This window comes from Streptopelia decaocto (assembly GCF_964273445.1).
Source record: "Streptopelia decaocto genome assembly, chromosome: 2".
Taxonomy (NCBI): Eukaryota; Metazoa; Chordata; class Aves; order Columbiformes; family Columbidae; genus Streptopelia; species Streptopelia decaocto.
In genome coordinates, this window is record NC_138655.1 from 138,843,165 (window position 1) to 138,862,802 (window position 19,638).

The 19,638-nt window shown below is 41.0% G+C and overlaps 1 protein-coding gene across 4 annotated transcripts in view; it reads left to right on the forward strand.

Moving 5' to 3' along the window:
* CDK6 (cyclin dependent kinase 6) overlaps nucleotides 1-19,638 on the forward strand; it is a 145,528-nt gene that overhangs the window by 90,409 nt on the left and 35,481 nt on the right. For all 4 annotated transcript variants that reach the window (XR_014183343.1, XR_014183344.1, XM_082045631.1 and 1 more), the window contains exon 5: nucleotides 8,560-8,669. Coding sequence is in view for 2 of the 4 variants with exons in the window: in XM_082045631.1 (XP_081901757.1) it covers nucleotides 8,560-8,669 (110 nt within the window). In the remaining 2 variants the exon portion in view is untranslated. The remainder of the gene's footprint in view (nucleotides 1-8,559; nucleotides 8,670-19,638) is intronic.

The following is a 19,638-nucleotide window of genomic DNA, read 5'->3' on the forward strand; positions in this document are numbered from 1 at the left end:
GGGATCTCAGCATGGAGCCAACCGTGGTTTGGTCCTTGGCGCAAGTTAGAGCTACATGTTCTCCTTCTCCCAGGGATGGGGCTTAAGTGATGTGAGAGACTGCAGAAGAATTGGTGCCACCCAGGGGGAATATGTAGGGTGCTAGATGAGTCAGTTTTGTGGCTACCTAAAGACATAGGGTAGAGCAAAGCAACTGGAACAAGGCCCAAGACCTGGTACTAGAAATTATGCCTGTTCTCCTAGCTACCTAATATCACCAGGTGACTGAGCCAGTGGAAACATGCTAGATTGCTGCAGCCAGTTCCAGAACAAGACCAGCATCCCAAGGCACAGTCACAGGCTGCCACATTTTTAAAGCTTTGTTTCTTTTGGTATTTTGGAAGGAATTCTCTCTTACAGTAGATGTTTGACTTGATCAGCATAAGAAGCCAACGGTGTTTATTTCTTTTTGCCTTTGTATTTTTTTCAGCTCTGAGATAGATTATTAGAATTTGCTGTTTCAGTCTACAAATTTTCTTTAAATATTGAATCTTGAAGCATGACTGAAGAATGGCTACTTTTTTAAAAAGCCTGTCACTCTTAGTGTTGTCAAGTTTCTCTATAGGTAAATACATCACAATATCAGCACAGGCCTCATTGCATGCAAAGCTGACCACCTCTATAAAGAAACAAGCTGTCTCATATTTCACAGAAGGCTACTCTGCAGCTCAGAGGTTAGGGCATCAGGGTTTTGATTTTAATGTACAACAAACCCTGGCAAGTCTTTCTTTGACTTTAATGGGCTCTGGATCAGGTACAGCAGTGATGCTGATGTTATTTTTGATTCTTTCTTGTCGTATAAAGATAAAACACTTTTCAAGTGAAGTTTCAGGTAGTCTCTCAGAATTGTTCTCTGTATGGTCTCAGCAGAGAATGCCGTGAAGTAGTCTGCTTAATGGAAACATATTTCCTTGTATTAGTTTTGAGGTAAGTTCTGAATTATCACTGATGGTTACAAATATTACCTCATCTTAAAAGCCAGTTTTCCTTTCTAGTAGATGTTGCACACAGCTGCTTAGTGCACAGAGACTTTTGAGGTAAAAACCACTGAATGTAGGTAAAGTATCTTCCGCTAGTGTTTATATGCACACGCATGATGTGCAAACACACACACACACGTGCACTCCTACTGACGACGGATGTACCTAGAAATGTTCTTCATCAGCACTGTCACACTGGGTTATGTGGTTCTTCCTAGAAACAAAAGAAGCAAAATTCTGATTAATTTTGTGTGTCTAAACCATCAAAGAAATGAATGACTTCTTTATTTATGAAGTTGTCTTACAGTAGATGCTAAATCTTGCTTTCTTCAAAGCACAAATGTTTTAGTATCAAAAAGAGATTGCTTTCTAAAATAACACCTTCATTGTGGGTGGTACTTGTGATCAGGATTTGTGTCTTCTATAAATAGATAATTTTTTACTTGATGATTTAACTAATGAGATAATAACAGGAACCCTTTCGCTTTTCACAAACTAGTTAATATGGCTTGTGCCTGAAACAGAGACAAATGTGAGTAAAGAGTTAAAATTGCTGTTAGCCTGTGCACTTCATGAGACCCATAGCACTTGAAAGGATGTCATTTTTATATCTCTTAAACCTTTTGTCAGGAAATAAAGTGCTTTCTAAAAGCCAGCAGCGTAGTTTGGTTCACTTTTTCTTCAAAAGAGAAACTATTTTAATGTTTCTATAAACAGACAAAATCTAATCATCTTTCTCTAAGAAAGAAAGGTTCTCTCCAGCCATACCTGTCTCTGCGATGGAACCAACAACAGTTGCATAGTCGTGCAAGAACCACTACTCAAAAAAAGAACTGAAACAAATGTAATTACTCAAGCTGATATTATCCCTGGAAACTAAAGTACATTGTATAATGTAGTGATTATTACCTTCTCCATCACAGTTAAAAATAATAATAGGTCTTGAGAGACAGATTAAAGAGAGTCGTAGGCTTGATTTATAAACGCAGAATGATCAGTGAATTATTAATGGTAGTGACTGGAAAATACAGTAAGACAGTCCCAAGCAAGTAAAGCAAACACACCCCTCTTCCAAACCAGGGATGAAAAATACGTTGAAGTCATTGTACGAAGCCTAAAAACCCTATGCTACCATCACCTGCCTTGGCCTTATTACACCTTTTGGAAGAGGTGGAAGTTGCTGTACAAGGTATTGCAGGGTGGCATGAGACATTGTCCCTCTCTCCCTTCCTTACCTCCTCTCTCCTTGCTCCCTGCTTCCAGCACACCCCAGACTACCCTTTCCCTTGTCTCCTGGGACTCACACACAAAGTTTGCCTATATGGCATAGGCGTGCTCTTCTCCCGCAGGTCTTTGGAGTGTCCCTGGGGCATGGAGGTGGAAGGGGAGGTCGGGAACATCTGCATTGTGTGAGCAGAGCGGCTGGGGGCTTCAGGAGAGGGCAGGAGGCCGCCACAGGTCTGCCCGCACAGCGCAGAGCAGAGCTGTCTCAGCCGGCCCAGGGAGGCTCAGAGCAGCTTGCAAGGCAATCGTCAGAGCCCGTGATCCTGCAGAAATGCCATCACCTCATAACTTAGTGTCACTGCCTTCTGAATTGCCTCTTGTGCCCCGCTCAGCCCTGGTTGTCCGTCAGTATTCCAAACTGCAGGTGATGAAACACGACAAAGTCCTTCTTTTCCTAAGTGTTGTTTTAATATTACATTGACTTCATTTTGAGTAATGCTACACTGTCAGACCAGTGAGCCATTTTTTAAGCATATTCCTTTAAGAAATTACATTTCTTCTTTTCAGACTCTGTGGAGATTCAGTGCAGTGGTTCGAGCAAGTGAGAGGGAGGTATGTTAGTGACAGAGAGTCTCTTCACAGTGGAGACTGAAGCCAGGCTTCAATCAATACACAAGCCTGGATTTTTAGCCATCTATAGTTGTCCTCTGCAACTAGTCTGTGGTGAATGTGTCAGGCTTTGTCATACAGCTGAGGAGAAATTTTCTACAAAGTTTGAAGAAAATTGTGCAAGTCATTTTTGAGTCCCAGACCTGAAGAAGCAGCCATGCAGTAGCAGCTCCACAGTGAAGTTGGAAAGATTCCACTTCATATCCCCCTAAAGAGTTTGAAGCAATAGATTTTTTTTGTGAAGTTGGGAGACCACAAAAAACACTAAATATCTATATTCTACATACTGCTTTATTCTATAGCTGTATTCCCTCATTTTTACTCAAGAAAAAAAAAAATAGTCAAAAGGATGCCCCAAAGGCAATGTGAAATCCCTGCTGGTGAGAACTCTACAAAATACCTGAGCTTAAGGACCATGTTAGGGAAGTTAAGAAAAACATCTTTCATGAGGCTGAAATTCTTTAAGCAATGAAATGAGCCAGTGTCTAATGGTGAATATAATTAATAAAATCAGCACCAAAAAGAGTACGGTAGAAACCACAATCACAAAAGCAAAAGATTTCAAAGAAGAATTTTATTTGGATTCAAGGATACTTTGATTGTATTTAAGCATCTTGCTAATTGCTTTTGTGGCATGATTTTTACGAAAGCTAATGTTTTAAAGGGTTTATAGGCCTCTTCAATGTTCCCTCAGAACTAATTGGAATAAAATTAATCTCCTTCAGCTTTAGATTTCTGAAAGGAAAATGTCTACATGTGGGCCAGTCAGTTCGATCCTCCTCACAGATAGTAAACAGTTGCAGCATGTGTTCATCTGACCTGTACCACATACTTATGATAAAATAAGATCAATTGTTGGGTGAGATGAGGAGTAGCCTGTGCCTCCCCCACCGAATCACCCTCCTGTTGCCCCCTTGAATCAGCAGAGATGGGGGAAGCACAGCAAAACGCATTCTCTCCAGAGTGAAAGGAAGACCCAGGGCCACAGCGTGACTTGCTGGCTGGTAGATTAAAGAGTGCCAGGAAACATTTGTGGGCACTGCAGCTCAATTGTCTATACTGTTAAATTATTAGAATGGTTCCTGGCATGGTTTTGAGTTATGACAACGAACCTTTCCCCAGACAGTTCCTAGGCACAGTTAAGCATGGATCAAAGACCATTCCCAGTGAGCAGTTTGCATGTGGTCACCTCTTTGGGGAGGCTGAGGATTTAATAATATGGACATAGGCCACTCTGTGCCTGTTGGTCTCGGTGCCAAAGGAACATTTCCTGTCCCATTTAATTTCCTAGCACAGACGTAGCCACTGTGTTACAGTCTGATCCCTGCTTTGTTCCTGTAGCTGTGCAACTGGGCATTAGTCTGTACTTAAAGTCTGTGGCAAACCAAAATGTAGTCTTTTGTGCCTACGTTACTCAACCCCATCTTTAAACCTCTGTTTGTCTTTTTTGAACTGTGTGCTATTCAGACAGCAAGTATATTTGGAAAGGGCTGTGTATTGTGCAGTTCCATTTAAATTAAGCAGTTATCCAAAAGTGAAAATCTGCTCTGTAAAGTAAATGGAAATCAAATGAGACTGACACAATGCCTAGACCTTGTGTTCGCATTGCTAGTAAGCAGATACTTAGCACTAATTGGATTTTTCATCAGAAACAGGTACCATGTAGTGCAGGATTGAAACTCCTGGGGCTAGATAGTCCCAGATGGCAACATCTGTCGGGTATAATAAGGCAGAAAGCTTTATTTCAGAACAAAGTTATCTTTCTTCTTCTGAGTCTAAATGCAGCTCTTCCCTTCCTTCTCACTAAGCACATTTCCTTCTTTAGAGGGTCAGACACAGCCTCAGTAGACTTTTGCAGATGTTCTTTTATTTTCTAATGCCTCTCAGATGATACACATTTCATGTATTTTCTTCCTGAAGTGCTGCCTAAATCTATTGACGTTTGAATTGTTAGAAGCAGTGATCTACTGATATCATACTTACGTGATATCATCCCATCTTATCTGGGTAGTGGAAGCATAAAACATGCACTGGACAAGGTAAACAGTTACTCCTTTCAGTATGTACTCCTTCCAGTGTATGAATTATTCTTGATCTTTCTTATGTAGCTTAATGTATGAAATACAGATGTCATAAGGTATCCTCAGGACAGGCAGAGTGGGCCAAGAAACTAAAGGGGGAAAAGGAGCTAATATGGCCCTGGAGTATTTGGAGGCAGTTGGAAGAAGAGAGGACAGAGTGTGAAATTTGAGGGAGTTTGGGGGTGCGAGGGAGCAGATGGGGAACGTGAGGGTGGGCAGAGCACACAGGACATGGCGAGGCAGCAGGCCATGTCCACCTAGGCGTCTGCACTTGAGCAGCAGGGGGTTGGGGATGTTCGGTGACATTGTCGGGGGGCCATTGGCATGTGGCAGAGAGTCAGAGGCAGGGGAGAGGAGCCTGGAGGGTGAGGGACGGCTGGGAGGAACTTGGCTGCTGTAAGAGAGGAGCTGGAGAGGCCAGGCAGGGTGAGGGAAAGCAACGAGGAGGCAAAGGAGGGAAGTTTTTTACATGAGAGGGTTAAAATGCAACATGGTCACTAAAGCCTACAGCCTCCAAAGTATTTAGGAGTCTTGCACTGAATTTGGTATCTCCATCAGCGTGTGACTGCAAACACCTTTTCCTACAGAGCAATCACCATGTCCCACATTACGTGTGTGTCAGATTTTCAGGACAGGCAGAATTTAAGCAAAATACGCTGATGCAGTTGCTTGCTTTTTTTCATCCTACAAATGGGACCTCATCAAGCAGCTCTTTATCAAGTGCTCTATCTCTCAGGGAGAGCCTGTCTCACAGTGGTGTGGCTTACCTAAGCAAAGCATTTTTTCATTCTAAGTCGGAACCCTGCTAAAGAGGAAGCGATGATCTAGTTGTTCAGCCTCACCATATCCTGTGTTCAGAATAATTTTCATTTCTACTTATCTGCAAATGTTAATGGAATGTCCACAAATATTTTCTTGGTTTCTATGGTAAGAGAGAGTGTGAAACTCTGTCAAAACCACTGCCTCATCTGCATCATCCTGTGCTTTTCAGGAGAAGACCCTGACCACTAGAGGAGTCATCTGTGGCATTACTTGTGTGCAAACTGACATTTAGTACATTTTGATCCCTTTCAGGTTCACATTTTGAAACACAGACTTGCATATTGCAAACCATAAAGGTTATGTGGTCACTTTTATAATTACAGAGTAATAACAGAGTATATAGAAAGAGCTCAACACAGATTACTTCCTCTCTGACTACAAAACAATCAGGCATTTGCTGGAATTTAACTGTACGACTGCTGAAATAATTTTTGTAAAGGTTTAAGTTTCCAAATTACTTAGAAGTAACATCTCCCAGTCCCCTGCGTACACATGCAGGGAGCGTAGCAGGGTGCAAATGCCTGGGGAACGGTGCCAGTTAGCGGTCACGTGGGAGAAGCAGCTAATGTGCTGCACGAAGCTTCCGCAGGCTCTGAACGCAGCGCTGCGCCCCTGAGTAAGCACCCAGGGACCGGCCGTGTGCTGCGACACTGCTCTCGGGAGAGGAGCAGCTGTCCTGTGCCACATTGCCCTGGAAAAGGGACTTTAGTTTGGGGCACACGTTCTTAGAAGTGTTCAAACTGTCTCACAACCATGAACCGCCCAGTCCTTTGCCTGTGAGAGTTCAGAGCCTTAGTGTGGCAGGGCTGGCAGGGCTGGGGAGAATAAAGCCCCTTTCACTCTGCGTGAGAAGAGCTGTGTGGATCTCAAACCAGGAATCGGGGGGTTTGGTGGTATTCCCACAGGTCAGAGATCACAGAGCTCTTACTCCTGACACTGCACCCAGCCACTGACAAAAAATAATGGGTTGAAATTGTTATATCTAATTTTTCCAAACAACATATTTTCAACAAGCTTTTCCACAAATGTCCTGAGAGAAAAAAAGGTGCGGATCAGTTCAAGAAGTATTTCTGCATCAGGAAAAATATGTATGTGTTTTAGGAGGAATTCTGTCTCAGTCCGATAGGGCAGTTCCAGTAAAAATCTCTGACCTCCAGTTACATTCGTCTTCTTTCCCTGGAGTGGATCTCTGAATAAATTTTTCTGGTTTTTATATAGAGAAATATTTCGGAAAAGCATCATTAGTATGGTACCAGATCAGGAGCAAGACAAATGGAGTTAAATAATGATCAAATTCCACATAGGAACCTGTTTCTGAGGACAGGTATCTGGAAGTCTAGCTTGCCAGTGCAGAACTTTGCACTGTGTTATTGAACTGTTTCAAAGACAAATTTTATGAACAGAGATCAAAGTGTTTAAGAGGACTGTTAGCAAATATGACCACTTGTGCAAATATCCGTGAACCTCCCTTCAACAGCCTTTTGGTGGTTCCAAAAGCTGTCAGGGCATGTAATGATTGTAATAAATGTTGTAGTTGCTTTTGTTTCAACTGGCTTTCACCAGCAGATTCAGCTGGTAACTTCCAATGTTATTTTTGCTTAGAAGATAATTATATTGTTATCGTTTAAAAAAACACTCTTCTTACACATTTCCTTGCACTGGTCTTGAAATTCAGAACTCACTATCTTATTTAACAATTTTTAAAGTTTTCATTCTTAGCTTTGCACTTGTTCCTTGTCAGTGTTTTTACTTTGTTTCATGCTCCTCCTGAATGTTTGTTAAGGAGCAAACAAACCAATAATTGCTGAGACCCTCCCTGCTCCCAGATTTATAGTCAGAAGTTTAAATGATAGCACACACTAAGAAAATTTTGGTATTTAGCTGATGATCATGTGTTGTTATGGCGGGATTATAACTGCATTCAGGAGCAGGATACTCCCCTGGCTGTAAGATTATATTCTAGCAACATAAGAGCTCACGCAGGACTCTGAAGAAGCTCCTTGTGTTCTTCTGTAAATATGCTGAAGATACAGTCAGCCTCATTGCTATTTGGTCCACTTGTGGGAAACGAAAGGATAAATATAAACTGTCACATCTCTGTTGTGGGTCCAATGTGCAGGACTCATCAAAGCACATTGATGAAGCAGTGCCAGTAAAATTCCCCCTGGGTCTCTACAACATGTTGTGACATGACCACTAGGACGAGAGCAGCCTAAAAGCAGATGCTTTATATGTGGCATGTCCCTGGAAAAGGGAGTATCATACGGAAATAGATTGCGAGAGATGTTAGTGCTCGTCCAACCAGCAGCACATGGGCAGAGACAGTCACACAGCTATAAAGGTCATGAAAACTGACAGTATAAGGTACATCTGTGTGTGGGGAAACCACAGTGACCAGCACTGAATGCCTTTGTAAGGGACATCTTTGGGGAGGTTTTGACTTAATCTGTATCCAGCTGATAGGGGGAAAAAAAAAAAAAATATATATATATATATATATATACACACATACATATACATATAAGTATATATATAATTTCTTCCTGACTCATCATCACTGCAGGTATCCATACTGAGACTTTCCGTACAGGATCCTTTTCTATGCACTGACCAAACCAGTTTGTCCTAATGTGTGAGATTTTACAATTTGGATTAAATTAAATGGGATCTGTATACACAACACTTACGAGGTTGTAATTCTGTAGCTAAACGTGCTCTCCCTTACGTTCCTTTTTGTTTTACAGGTCGTTACTTTGTGGTATAGAGCTCCTGAAGTTTTGCTTCAGTCCAGCTATGCAACACCAGTTGATCTCTGGAGTGTTGGCTGCATATTTGCAGAAATGTTCCGTCGAAAGTAAGAAATACAGTTTTATTTTTTTCATGATTTTTCAAATGAAATTTGAAAAAATGTGCAGTAATGTCTGGTACAATACACTGGGTCACATTTATATTGGAAAGGCCTGATAGGATGCTTTATTTGCAGCGAAAAATGTAAATGCCTATTGTGAATTCATACTTGTTGCCATTCTGGAGTCTCTATTATTTGAGGGGAGTATGTCTCAGCTCTTGGTAAAGCCTGTATGAGCATCATTGTATTCTTGTTACACACAAATCCAAATGCAGATAAAAGTAGGCTAGAGAGAGTGTTGATCAATTTGAGTAAAGCTGCGGTCTAGAAAGGAATTACCATGAGGAAGACAGAGCATGTTGGTCAGCAAAGTCTTTTTGCGCTGCAGTTTGTGCATTGGAGCATCAGATGTTTGCTTGTAGCCCCGCTTGACATATTTGAGATCTCAAAAGTCACTGATTTCTAGAGATAGGAAACAGATGTAGGTTTTTTTTAAGAGTAAGCTATTTAGCCTGAGTGAAGAGAGGTAGTTAAATGTAGTCCAAAACCGAAACCCAATAAAATACTTTTTTTGGGGGGCTAATTCAATTTAATTGGCTATTTGCCATATTGCCATATGAAGAAATATTGCCATACCCAAGCACTACCTATTTAATTTTCCCTTTTATAATGTACAAGCCTCACTGTCTTGCTACAAAATATTATGAGTTGTGAATGCAAGAGGAACATTTGTGTACTGGTCTTTCCCCATGGAAGGATACTAATATGGAGGTTGTACCATATAGGGTATGAGGAGGAACAAATCCCCAAGAACCTTAACAAGGTAAATCTGTCTCGATATTAACCCAATCACCTGCATTTTGCTTGAGCTTACTGCAAAAAGTGCATGTTATCATCACTGGGGTGATCTCCATGTAGAAACTGCATAGCATTTTGTAACATTTTGTACTGTGAAATCAAATAATATACACAAAGAAAATGTGGAAGAAAATGATACGCTGAGTGGCTTAAAAAACAAAATCAGTATCATTTACAAGGAGGAGCTGTACTGCAAGGGCAACAAGAATTAACTAATTTATACAAAGTGAAGTTTAAAATAATAGTTGAAGTCTTGCAAAATAACATTGGGATTCTACGACTTATTAATGTTAGTATATGGAAAAATCATTTTTCTTGGGCGTCTTGCCTGGTCAAATGGCCTGGGTAGAATTATTATACTCCACCCTCTCTGTTTATGACTCAGAAATGAGATCAGAAAATGACAAAAAAAAAAAAGGCATGTTGGTTTTAGGAGTGTCAATTAAACCCTCTATTGCAAACTTTTAAAGATTTAATCTTACCCCATATACAGCCAGGTTCACAATAGCATTAAGCCATTGATATTTCTTCTGATTTAAATAGCAGAGTCAACAACTTCATTTCAGCAATTGCAATAAGAGTGATACAGGACAAAAAACTGAGCACATGACTTTATTTCATGCTCGAAACTCTCATTTTATTCTCATTTAATTTGCGGTATTCTGACAGAGGAGAAATATTGCCATACCCAAGCACTACCTATTTAATTTTCCCTTTTATAATGTACAAGCCTCACTGACTCTCTAAATCCAACACAGTAAATTAAATTAGAGACAGTTAAATTTTCTACTTGTTTACAAATGCAAATATCACATTAATATTACAAAATCAGAGATAGCTTTTTAAATGGAAATGAGATCTGGCTTGAAGCAGAGTTTGATAAAACCGGGACTTGTATTATTCTTGCCAAATGCAGGGTCAGTCTGACATTCTCGGTCCTAAATTTGGGAGACTGTCAAAAACTGTAGAGGTCAGGAATCTGCCAAGTCTGTATGTACTATGTTGTTTCATTGGAAACAGTACGACTTTCACATACTTCAGCACACAAGCGTGATTTGGAAGACTCATCTAAAGCCTCATTGCCATAAAGCTCCAATGAACAGCAGCGAATGCTCTCTCCATGGACTGTTGCATTGGGTTAATGTTGCAATACGCTCCGCATGATATGTGTTGTCTTTCTGATTCTCCTGATGGATTGCGAAAGAAAACCCATGTTACTGTGACCTCGGTAGCAATAAACTGTAAAATTTTGCAAAGCCCATGGATTATTTCCAAAAGATTGAATAAATACAACAGCTATTTCTGCTGGAAAATGGTAGCACCCTTGGGTAATCGCCCATCTGCGTTTCCACTGGTGTCGATAGGGTAAGAGTGTGAGAGTGCAGCTAAAGCTTAGGGGTACATGTTAGTTTGACATTAAGACAACCTTTTTACTGTCTTACTTGGTATGCCTTCTTTCCCCACACTCTTTTGATTTCACTTTGAAAGAGTTTAAAGGTCTAATTTTTAGGAAATACACTGAGACTCCTCTGGGCTTTTTTATATCACTAGAATGGGTTCAGAAATAAAACACTGCACAGCATCACAAAACATATCAGAATCCTCTTTATGCCAAGAAGACATCTGACAGTTTGAGTTTGTTAAAATAGTTTTGTAGGCTGTTACAAACAGTCAGGATCCTGTAGGTTTGGACAAGTACAGGAGAGAAGTGAGCTTTGTATGAATGGTCCAGTCCCTATGTTACGGATTGCTGTGTCTCTAAGTGGGAGGCACCTCATTTAATTTAAATTACCTTTATTCCAAAGCAGTTTAAGACAAATGCAAAGTATTTGTTTAAGGAATAGATCCAAAATACACAAAACTGTATAAAAGAATTCACAGACACACACACACACAAACCTCTATCTATATATGCCGAGAGTAAATCTGAACATTTCTCTCATCTTGGCTCACTCAGGTAAACAAATGACATTTCTCACCTAAGGACTATCATCCTGTGATGTGAGGTTTATATAAAGTCATAGCTATATTTAAAACATGCACATTTTAATTATGATGCCGATTTGTAGGCTTCTGCACACATGAATGCACAAAGGTTGTATCCTGAAGCCCCTCACACAGGTTCCCAAGGATCCTGCTGATCTACTTAGAGATCAGCAATAAATTGCTCAGTCATCAGGTGTATGTGTTATGCATGCAGGATCTATCTGGCTTTGTGCATCTTTTTTTCTATTCATGTGCACTGCTGATGAGAGCATCCCCAAATAAAGCATTACTTGAAAATGTCCATATATGTTAGTTTCAGTTTTTAAATTTCCTGCCTACTTACGTACATTGCAGTGACTTCTAGACACATTTGAATGGACTGTCCTTATCTAACGAAAGCGTAAACATGTTTGTCACAGTTACTGTTTTCTTTGTGATTTAAAAGCTATGGTGCATTGATAATAATAACCATTAAGGTGAATTGTAAACTGTGCTATGAGTTGCTATATCACAGAATATCTGTGATATGACTGCACATCACAGAATTCTACAAAGATACAGCTGGCAGGACTGACGGAGGCCAAATAGCACGGGGGCCATCCTTTGGCACAGCAAGCAGATTAGCATTTTTTCAGATTTAGGTAAAAAAAAGGATTACTTATAAAAAAGGTTTCACTCTAAGGCCAAACATTTTCCTGGCCAGTAGCAAAGGGCCTTGTACCTCCTACTCAGTGAACAACTCATTAAAGAGAAAGGCAAAGATGGGAGTAGCGTCCATGTCTGTGGATACATGAAAATCTTCCAGCTGGCTCAGGGGCTGCGGGCGGCTCCAAAGCAGGAAGTCATGACCAGTCCTTGGGGGGAAGAGAGGAACGTGTCTCTTCTTACTTGAATTAGGTAATACTTAATCAGGTGAATGAGTGTGAGAGGGGAAGAAGGCTGGAATCTGAGTCTGGGTGAAATGATCTACAAAAGAAAGCAGGGATCACCAGTCTTAGACTCTCTTCCAAGTAGGCAGTCTCAAGAAAAAAAATGTGGAAATATTTCAATGCTTCATTGTTAATGCATCTATATATGCCTGGTCTTCAAAAACCACAACCCTGTATGATTTAAATCCTGCACAGGCTAGGGTGGCAGTAGGTGTGTATATGGGACTAATGAGTCAGATATCTATATAATAATTCGAGCTAGGCAAATTTTACCATAATATTGAACAAGCAATTGAGTTTATCTTTCTTTGTAGTAAATATCAGGCTAAAAATCACCAGAAGAGACCATCAGTTTTTGTAGTCTATGTTATATTTGTAGCTCATTCAAGCTGAAAAAGCCATATGATTGAGAGTGGCCAGTGTTGTGACTGCATGTGCAATCTTCATAAACATTACAGGTAACTGTTCAAACCCAAAGCTTGAAACAATCCTCTCCCAAAAACCTTTTCCACCTCTCCAGACCAAAAGTAAGACAGTATTATCTCAGTGCACTAAGATTCTTCCAGCCAAGAGGGAAATTAATTCCATGCACATGGGCTTCTTACTGAAGCCTTTCATGTGCCAGTTCCATGGTGTTTTAGTCAGCCTGCTGTTGGTAAGATCATCAGTCCCAGAATTGCATAAGCTTCAAGATTGTCACAAATACCATGAGGATATTAGTTATTCATTTTTAAACATGAAATCATGCTTTTAACAGTTGTCTCATTTTTCAGTTTACACTGCCAACTCCTAATACAGGAGACAGTTATTGTATTACCAACCGTGCTTGAAAACTGTAGCAACAGAAAAGAGACATGTGACTCTACTACAATACCTGTGATGGAACAAGTTCCCTGGTAGACACAAGTAACACACATAGGGAAACAAGCTGTAGGCATATAAATCATCTTTCAGTGGTATAAATTTGTCCAGTTAGAGGATACATCATCATGTGTGGAAAAGCCATGAGTCCAGGACTTTGTTGCTCTACTAATGTATGCAGATGTGATAAAACCAAAGTTTAGAGCCTGATCGAATGATCAGGCTGTGATGTGAGCACTGGATTTGGGATCTACAGGCTGCCTTTAATTATAAAACATGTAACAGGTTTAAAAAGCTAACAATACACCCATATTAATTCTTAAATACAATGTCTTACAGTATAGATTTCACACTAAAACATAGTAAAACTTTATTCCCCTTTCCAAACAAGCCATAGGTCATTAGAAGAGTTTGAAATGCAGCCATCAGATTCATTGAATGTACTTTTTCTGCGTCAACTCCAGAACCAGGTTGTAGGACAGGTCTGTGGAAGGAGATGGGCCATCCACCTGCCCCTGGATTCTACCTCTACTTGTGAGCTAGGGAAGAGCAGTCGGCTCTACGGCTTAAGTTTCAGTTAATGCTTTGTGGGATAAATATGGTCAAGTGATTGCAGAATAAAATAGCCAAATGTAACAGGAACACCTGGTTTTAAGGTGTCTCTAAAAACTGAAGCTGGATAGGAAAGTCTGAACTCCTGAGTGGAAAGAATAACTCTTTTTAGATGGGTCACTGAAATCATTGTTGAAATGAACCCTGACTTCAAAGGGGATTGCAACCTCGCTAGAAACAATTCAGTGCGACAGAGTGGCACATAGAGCGGTGCAGTTAATCTCTGTTAATGTGCGCAGTGCAGCCCTTGGAGTGATCTCTGTGAAAGGCAGAGTGGCAAACTGTCAAGGTGGAGAGGATATTGCATAGTGTTGTCCCAGCTTCCATTCCTTTCCCTTCTTTCAGTGATCCTGTACAAGCTTCGCGTTGTCTTATCTGTGAAATAAAGCTCAACAGGAAACTCCCTGGGACTGTGAGACTTTCATTCAAAATAAAGGTTGGAATGTATGTGAGAGATAGGAAGAACTGTCAGTTGAAGAGCTGAGGCTGGAATTCACGACATCTCTCTTCTGTTCTTCATGAAACTGCACAGCGCGAGCAAAAGAGTGTGTTCAAGCTAAATTTGCAAGAGTTTAAGCCACTCTGCTAGTGTGATTGTTGTTATTTGTCTGCCTAAAGATCACACATGCACGAAAAAAGTAGTTTCAAAGGAAATCAGACGGTGAGTGTGTGAGCTACTGTGTGCATGTCCTTATCCAGAGAAGGAGGTACATACTCCCATTTGTTACCGGTAAGCAACTAAGTGATAACTCATAACAGAGCTTACAGGTCCTCTGGTGCTTTGAATGGGACAGGCAGCTTTTATCTCGGAAGAGATCTGTAGTCCAGTTCATCCTTGAGTTGTTCTTGTAACCAGCATCAGTTTCATCGTGCACTCGTTTGGTCTGAATTAGCTGTTCCTATAGGTGCTAACCTCTCACAGATGTAGTCTTTCAAAAAAATTTGAAAAAGTTAGGTATACATCTGGCAACGTATGTTCAACAGCAGAACCACAGGTTCTCAACTGCCTACGCATGTTCTTCATCTGAAGAATGGAGAGAACAGTGGGCTTTGGGCAAAGTGGTTAAGAGAAATTCTGCTATGACAGATAATTGCTTGGAAATTGGAAGTACTGTGTCCTCTACTCCAGACATATCCTGAGTTAGTCATTCCTTGTGATGAGTTGCTTTGCTGTTGAATGGTCTTGAGGAACAGACAATGAATCCATAACTTCGCAAATGCATACCTGATGGGAGGATTTCTATGTACTTAGTGACCCTCATTTCAGATTAAGCAACAGTATGTGATCACTTAAAAATGTTTTCCATTAATACTGTTCAATTATCCAAAGCATTGGAGGGAGCAGAAACATTGGTTTGAAGCCTGTAATCAACAGTAAATATCATATGCTGGAGCATCATCAGCAAAATACTGCGCAACTTAATACACAGCTTGTTTTTCTAAGTACCGTACATATTCTTGCCATAGCCTAAGTGCCTCAGTGTAGGCAAAGATGTGACTGAAGATAGTTTTGTTTGGATAGGACCAGAGGAGAGAGGCCACATATTCATATGATATGCCATAAACAAAACTCTTTCTCAAAATGAAATAAATGGATAAACTTAGCATGATTTATGTAGGGTAGGAAATCATGGGAAAATCACCAGGATTTCTGTAGGGGAGGATTATATTCTTTGTCTTTTTAAAACTATATTTATTAAGAGTTGGTTTGCACACTGCTATGAATTGCCACCAAACTGAGTTTCTAACTTCTTGCTATGTGTATGGGTATTGCAGATGAAATCCTGATCATACAGAACACAAGAGAAAGGCAGGCAACTCTGACTGATAGTAGTGAAGACTTCAGTTTTAGTTTACACTCCTGCACATACAACACTAGTACCATGAACAGTGTCTGAAAAGAGACTCTAAAGATAACAAAGAGAATCTAAAACATGGATTGTGCCGTGCAAGGAATTGTGAGGCATACTTCTATGACACAGCTTTGTCTCATTTCAGATGTGTTTTCATTCTTTGTCAGTTATTTTGCTGTGCTTCAGCATATCTGGTCATTTAGTCCTCACTGTTTTAAGTGGGCACTGTGGCTATGCAGCAGTAGGAATACTTTGCTTTGCTTACTAGATCCTTTATTTCTCCGTACCGTGAAGTTTCTACCTTTATTCAGCTTTTAGCTTAAGCCTCCCTTTTTGTGCTCTGTTCTCTTATTTTCAACACATTTCTGAAATGCCTTTCAAAAGGGAAAAAGAAGAGAGCTTTTGTATATTTTCAGATCTTCTTTATGTTGGAAAGATGAGAGAAATAGAGGGAGCAAAAGAGGAATTAATGAAAGAAACAAATGATATGTATAACTGGATATTGGGAGAGAAGGTAATAAAACCAAGACAGTAGAGACATCTAGGCAAAACCAACTGAGTTAATACAGCCATAAATGCTGCTTATAACTTCAGTTTTCTGTATAAACTGGCAAGTATCTTAAATGTGGTTAGAGAGAGAACTGTTCTCTTTATCATGCAGCAATTTCAAACACAGACTTTGCAATCATACTATCTGTTGTTTTCCAGTGAACCTTAAAACAACGTATCTAGTGGACCAAGAGTTCAAAACTGTAATCATTCACTTGTCTTCTTGCTCATGGTTATATTTTGGTAGCAGGAAAATTAAAACAACAACTTTATTTTCCTTTTCTGTTTTGTCTTTGTTTTAACAAGCAAACGTAAGTGTTGCAGCTTAGAACAGTAAAAGCTACACAGCCTGATTTGCAACATTTGAGCCAAGGTACTGTACAGTTCTGGCCTAAGTTTGTTTTTGCCATTTTTAGAAATTATCTTGTTTTGTTACAAGAGTGATTTAAGTTGCAAGTGCCATAAAAGTTCACCACAGTCCAGACCAACTGTACTGGGAGAAGGTTTGTTCCTTGGAAAGATCTTGTCAGCATTCAAAATTCTGTGCTTTGCACTTTTCCTCCTTTATTCTTCTGCCATTCATGTGCATATGGGCGTGTGGGAGGCTGATGATTTTTCCAAACCAGACCTAATAAAATAGGATTTTTTTCTTCCTTCCCAGATAGGTGGCCAACCTATTACAAAGATTTTTTTCAAGCATTTTTAAGTTGAATGGACCCAAGCCACAATTTAGCTTAGTGACCTTAGTGATCTGATGGAAAAACAATAACGTTTTGCTTCAGACTTAACTAACAAAGAAAGGCAGAAGCCTGCACTTGTTCATGTTATTCCAGTTTTTGGAGAAGCAGAGTTGTTTCCTGGTTAATCTGATCTCGGAGGTGGAACTCCCATTGGCTTTGGGCAGAGTACCAATGCACGTTAATGAGGACAAGGGCAAACAGCGTAACACCACCAGTTATTGAGTACAAAATAAATGTGAGTTTCTGAGACAGCATCATACCATTAAAAGTAGAATACCTTGTTGTTTTTCAGCTCACATATTCCCTCAAGCCTTTTCTAGCTGATATCTTTCTAGGTGTCTACAGTTGGTCTGATTGATAGCCGTTAGTCAAATCCAGCAACTGTATCAGTCTGTGGTTGGAGACGAGTGGTGAGTGAGTGCCAGGCCATTCACTTGTGGTTTTCCTTCTAGTTTCCAGCTGTGCCAGACGTTCAGTCAGAGGAATAGATCTGTTGGTAAGGGAAACCGTTGATAAACCATAGAAACCAAAAACTGTCACTACCCATGACAAAAAAACAGAAGGGAACTTTGAGACAGGCGTAAGAAGACCTGCAGAAATGGTGTTAGCTGACCAAGTTTCATTTGACTGCTGGGCTGGGTGGTTCTGGGATGGCGGCTGGTGGCTCAGGAGAGAGCTCTCTCCCTGGAAAGCTTCCCGTAGCTTCAGCGTGTGCAGGTGGCACAGCACTGGTCTGAAATCCCCCAGAGCACATTATCCTTACTAAAATATAATTCCTTAGAGGGTGATATTGCAGTCCGTGACAATCTGAATTAGCCTGGCCAGAGGTCAGAGGAAAAGGCCTTGTGGCTAGGAGAAAGACCACAACATGTCAGTCATGATGTAGATATTTGTAAGTCCTTGGAATTAATGTTGTAGCGTTTGTAATGGATATTTGGAAATGCAGCTGGCAGCAGCAAGGTCTGGCTCCCTCATGCTGAGCTGTGCTCGGCACAGCTATCGGCCGGTCAGTGTGAAGGTGCCACTACCTTTGTGTCTTCTAGAGCGTCTCAAAGACAAGTTCATTCCTTGGATAAGCCAGAGCAGCCTGAGGGCTCCTGGAATGGTATCCCCAGCTGCAGGTGGCTTTCAGCAGTCACTCCAGCAGCCAGAGAACAGGAGAGAAGCAGAGCAATGTTACTTGTGCCCCTTCCTCTCTGGCCTGCAGAGGGACAGCCAGCTGTACACTGCCCAAAGACTTTCCTTTTGAAAGGGTCTCCTGGCTCTTGCACACAGCTTCCCTCTTCAGGAACTTGGCTGAGAGAGGCTTTGCTTTTCACCTAGAGCTTGGCCAGGGGACGCTCTGTGTACTTTTGTTTGACTGCTAATGGAACTAAACATTGTTTTTATTTACTTTTCTCTTTCATAAGAAAATGGCTACTAATAGGTATTTAAGCTCTGAGTAGTGTACAGGATCCTTTCCTGGACACTGGTGCACTCCAGGGAGGGGGGAGCAAGACTAGATTCTAACTGTCGCTCATGTTGCTGAGCTCCCAAGTGTGGGGTTTTTTCCAAACTGGGTGTCTAGTCAGAAAATTTGATCTGAACAGATTTACTGAGTTTTCTGTATGTGATTGTCCAGAAAAGAAATATAATAATTAGCTACCGTTGATCAGTTGTGAAAACAGTATGTTATAGTTCATAAGTATTTAGGACAAATCTGTCTCACATTTGTGTCTTGTCTTTCTAACAGCTTCACACTAGCACTTCTCTGTATGTAGGTGGTCACCAAAGCTGTTAGATGTCCTTTATGTCTAAAAAAAAAATCATAAATCTGCATGAGAGAAGTGGAAAGTGCACCTAAAGGGACAACAGCAGGATTTTAAGCACAGCTAAGGATAAGAGTGCAAAACATAACAGCGTTGTAGTACTTTGTACCAAGTAAGTGAACTGGCTGTGAGAGGAGAGCTCAAAATGTCAAAGTGAAAGCAAGAGGAAGTTTGATATTTAGATTTCTGGAAAGCCATTTCTGCAAGAGAACCGCAGTGCCCAGAGGCAGCTCCCCACTGTCTTTGTGGAAAGAAAAGCTTACCTACACCGTGGAGTTCAGACTGCTGCAGAGAGCTTGCCTGCTGGTCTGGGAGTCTGTGCTGTGGCTGAAGTTGCAGATGTCAAAGACCTAGACAGAGTCCTAATTTGGGGAGGAAGAGAGGTGGCCACAGCCTCTCCTGCATGTGCCTGACTCTCAGAGAGCAGCACACGTGGTAACCACACGTAGCTGGAGCCACCTTTGTCGTCAGTTCTCAGGGCCCCGGTGTTGGCTGGGTACTAAAAACCAGAGAAGAGGCATGGCAGGATACAGCTCACACTAGTTCCTGTCCCTTCTTCCTTTGAAGCCACAGTTCGCTTTGTGATGTGAATACGTGTTGTTGCCTTGCTTCTAGTTCTTGTTTGCACAGCGCCTGTGGCCCTGGCATCACATTCACTTGTGTGCTCTGCCTGACCTGCCAGCACGCCGGCCCTGTGCAAATGAGTCCGTGCAAGACACAGCCACCACGGTACGCTGACTCTGCTTGAGACAGAGCCAGGATTTGACAAGTCGAGAGCT